The following is a 4,169-nucleotide window of genomic DNA, read 5'->3' as shown; positions in this document are numbered from 1 at the left end:
GCACTTGGTGGGATTGAACTCCAGGAGCCAATTGCTGGACCATGTCTGCAGCCTCTCCAGATCCCTTTGTAGTTCTGCCTGGTCTTCGATCGAGTGAATTCTTCTCATCAACTTCACGTCATCTGCAAACAGGGACACCTCAGAGTCTATTCCTTCCGTCATGTCGTTCACAAATACCAGAAACAGCACTGGTCCTAGGACTGACCCCTGCGGGACCCCGCTGGTCACAGGTGCCCACTCTGACACCTCGCCACGTACCATGACTCGCTGCTGTCTTCCTGACAAGTATTCCCTGATCCATTGAAGTGCCTTCCCTGTTATCCCTGCTTGGTCCTCCAGTTTTTGCACCAATCTCTTGTGTGGAACTGTGTCAAACGCCTTCTTGCAGTCCAAGAAAATGCAATCCACCCACCCCTCTCTCTCTTGTCTTACTGCTGTCACCATGTCATAGAACTCCAGTAGGTTTGTGACACAGGATTTCCCGTCCCTGAAACCATGTTGGCTGCTGTTGATGAGATCATTCCTTTCTAGGTGTTCCACCACTCTTCTCCTGATAATCTTCTCCATGATTTTGCATACTATACATGTCAGTGACACTGGTCTGTAGTTTAATGCTTCATGTCTGTCTCCTTTTTTAAAGATTGGGACTACATTTGCTGTCTTCCATGCCTCAGGCAATCTCCCTGTTTCGATAGATGTATTGAATATTGTTGTTAGGGGTACACATAGCGCCTCTGCTCCCTCTCTCAATACCCATGGGGTGATGTTATCTGGCCCCATTGCCTTTGAGGTATCTAGCTCACTCAGAAGCCTCTTCACTTCTTCCTCGGTTGTGTGCACTGTGTCCAGCACTTGGTGGTGTGCCCCACCTCTCCGTCTTTCTGGAGTCCCTTCTGTCTCCTCTGTGAACACTTCTTTGAATCTCTTGTTGAGTTCTTCACATACTTCACAGTCATTTCTTGTTGTCTCTCCTCCTTCCTTCCTTAGCCTGATTACCTGGTCCTTGACTGTTGTTTTCCTCCTGATGTGGCTGTACAACAGTTTCGGGCCAGATTTGGCTTTCGCTGCTATGTCATTTTCATATTGTCTTTGGGCCTCCCTTCTTATCTGTGCATATTCGTTTCTGGCTCTACGACTGTTCTCCTTATTCTCCTGGGTCCTTTGCCTTCTATATTTCTTCCATTCCCTAGCACACTTGGTTTTTGCCTCCCTGCACCTTTGGGTAAACCATGGGCTCATCCTGGCTTTTTCATTAATCCTGTTACCCTTGGGTACAAACCTCTCCTCAGCCTCCTTGCATTTTGTTGCTACATATTCCATCACCTCATTAACTGGCTTCCCTGCCAGTTCTCTGTCCCACTGAACCCCGTTCAGGTAGTTCCTCATTCCTGTGTAGTCCCCTTTCTTGTAGTTTGGCTTCATTCGTCCTGGCCTTCCTGCTTCTCCCTCCACTTGTAGCTCTACTGTGTATTCGAAGCTTAAAACCACATGGTCACTGGCCCCAAGGGGTCTTTCATATGTGATGTCCTCGATATCTGCACTACTCAAAGTGAATACTAAGTCCAGCCTTGCTGGTTCATCCTCTCCTCTCTCTCTTGTAGTGTGTGTGTGTGTGTGTGTGTGTATGTGTGTGTGTGTGTTTGTGTGTGTGTGTGTGTGTGTATATGTGTGTATGTGTGTATGTGCGTGTGTGTGTGTGTGTGTATATATATGTGTGTGTGTGTATGTGTGTGTGTGTGTGTGTGTATGTCTGTGTGTGTATGTCTGTATGTGTGTGTATGTCTGTGTGTGTGTGTGTGTTTGTGTGTGTGTGTGTGTGTGTGTGTGTTTGTGAGTGTGTGTATGTGTGTGTGTATGTGTGTGTGTGTATGTGTATGTGTGTGTGTGTATGTGTATATGTGTGTATGTGTGCATGTGTGTGTGTGTGTGTGTATATGTGTGTATGTGTGTGTGTGTGTGTGTGTGTGTGTATGTGTGTGTGTGTTTGTGTGTGTGTGTGTGTGTGTGTGTTTGTGTGTGTGTGTGTGTGTGTGTGTGTGTGTGTGTGTGTGTGTGTGTGTGTGTGTGTGTGTGTGTGTGTGTGTGTGTGTGTGTGTGTGTGTGTGTGTGTGTGTGTGTGTGTGTGCGCGCATGGGTGTGAATGTGACAAAAAATATATTTAAACTCAAAGAAACTCTATAGACATATATCCGTCTCAGTTCATCATGCGGATAATAATGATATATAATAAAGTTAGGCCTGAGTAGAGAAATACTCATTCGCCAAATTGTGGCTGATACTCTTTTTCTGTGTGTCTGCCTACAGGTCTCCTGGCTTGCACCTACCCTGGCACCATCATCTCTGGCACCATGAGCTCAATTAAATTTTATTATCCTATCAACGACAACATTACATACACGTGCAGCTCAGGCTTCGTGCTGCGCGGGGCCCGCTCCATCTTGTGTCGGGAAGGAGGCAGGTGGTCAGCACCCGTACCTACCTGCTTGCCCAAACAATGAACAGCTGATAACTTGACAGACGGCATTGTGACCACTTTTCTAATCGCTTTTCATCAACCAACTTCTTCCTTCTGACCGCCACAAAGAAGGTCGTGAAGCATGTTATTAACCCCACTTGCTTTTTCTCAGGAGGTAGACGGATAGATTATCTAGGCTAGCACTCTTGGATACCCTTATTTACTGACACCAAGAGAACCACTGGCATTTCGGACATTAAGGCCAGATGTCAAAAAAAAAAAAATTACGAAAAATATTTTTTTTCACTATTAAACGACGTGGCAACTGTATCAGGATACTCCAAGTGACACCCTGCATAGGTTTAAACTTTCTTGTTCGTATGATTTACGGTAAATATAAGGATAAAATGATACTTATGAAAAGATTTATGTTAGGTAACAGAATCATGTAGGGAAGAGGCCAAAACTGCAAACTAAGGCTCACTGGTTCTCTTCATATTTCTTAATATAGCACAGCCTATGCTGTAAGCTCTCAGCATAGCGCAGCCTTTGCTGGAACCTTTCAACATAGCACAGCCCATGCTGGAACCTCTCAACATAGAAAGAAAGCAATACTAGTGGTCTTTATATATATATATATATATATATATATATATATATATATATATATATATATATATATATATATATATATATATATATATATATATAAATCTCTGTTCTCATATTTATAATACTATACATATCACATTTAAACATATCAGAGACACATAAACACTTGTATGATATATATTGATGTTTATATATATTTTATGATTTTCATGAATAATTAGCAATGAGGGTGACGGAAAGCGACTTTATTAGGGGTGACGTGACCAACATGTACTTGACCACACTTCTTGATAACATGTCTATATATATATATATATATATATATATATATATATATATATATATATATATATATATATATATATATATATATATATATATATATATATATATATATATATATATATATATATATATATATATATATAAACTTGATAATAAATAACTGCAGAACGATGATGGTAATGAGACAATAGGTGGGTTGTGGTATTTAATTAGAAAACATTTCGTCACTGGTGGACGAAACGTAATAAAATGAAATAACCCGAATTATGTCTCATTATCATCGTAGGTGAGTACACTTTGAAGTAATTCAGAACTGTAGTATACATTTATCAGTGTCAGACCTAGACCAAAAATCACAGACCTTTAACATTACGAGTGCTGGACGGTCTGTGATTACAGAACAAGAACGTGAATATATTGTGTCTCATTTAAAAGTTTTTTTCTCGGTTTTTCACTTTTTAATAATGATGAACTGCTATCATGTCTATCACTTGATAAAATAACAGAAATTGAGCCCCGATTCTCTCCAAATGTCATACGAAGATCACCAGTTACTGTAGACTACAGATGGAACCCGTTACTGTAGACTACAGATGGAGCCCGTTACTGTAGACTACAGATGGAACCCGTTACTGTAGACTACAGATGGAGCCCGTTACTGTAGACTACAGATGGAACCCGTTACTGTAGACTACAGACGTATAAATGAAGACAAATTCTAGACCATTACTGAAAATCTCAAGCCTTGGCTCAGTTAATGAAGATAGCAGACCTTAATTTACTTACTGAAGACCATTGGCTATGGGCCCATTACAGA

At 41.1% G+C, this 4,169-nt stretch overlaps 1 protein-coding gene across 5 annotated transcripts in view; it reads left to right on the top strand.

Moving 5' to 3' along the window:
• Positions 1 to 3,437, top strand: part of Hasp (Hig-anchoring scaffold protein) — an 809,679-nt gene extending 806,242 nt beyond the window's left edge. For all 5 annotated transcript variants that reach the window (XM_070079939.1, XM_070079946.1, XM_070079933.1 and 2 more), the window contains one exon: positions 2,305 to 3,437. In XM_070079939.1, coding sequence (XP_069936040.1) covers positions 2,305 to 2,498 — 194 coding nt within the window. In that variant the 3' untranslated portion in view covers positions 2,499 to 3,437. The remainder of the gene's footprint in view (positions 1 to 2,304) is intronic.
• Positions 3,438 to 4,169: the final 732 nt, after the last annotated feature.

Source organism: Cherax quadricarinatus, chromosome 6 (assembly GCF_038502225.1).
Source record: "Cherax quadricarinatus isolate ZL_2023a chromosome 6, ASM3850222v1, whole genome shotgun sequence".
Taxonomy (NCBI): Eukaryota; Metazoa; Arthropoda; class Malacostraca; order Decapoda; family Parastacidae; genus Cherax; species Cherax quadricarinatus.
The sequence above is the reverse complement of the archived record's forward strand: the minus strand, read 5'-3'. Positions and strand labels throughout refer to the sequence as shown.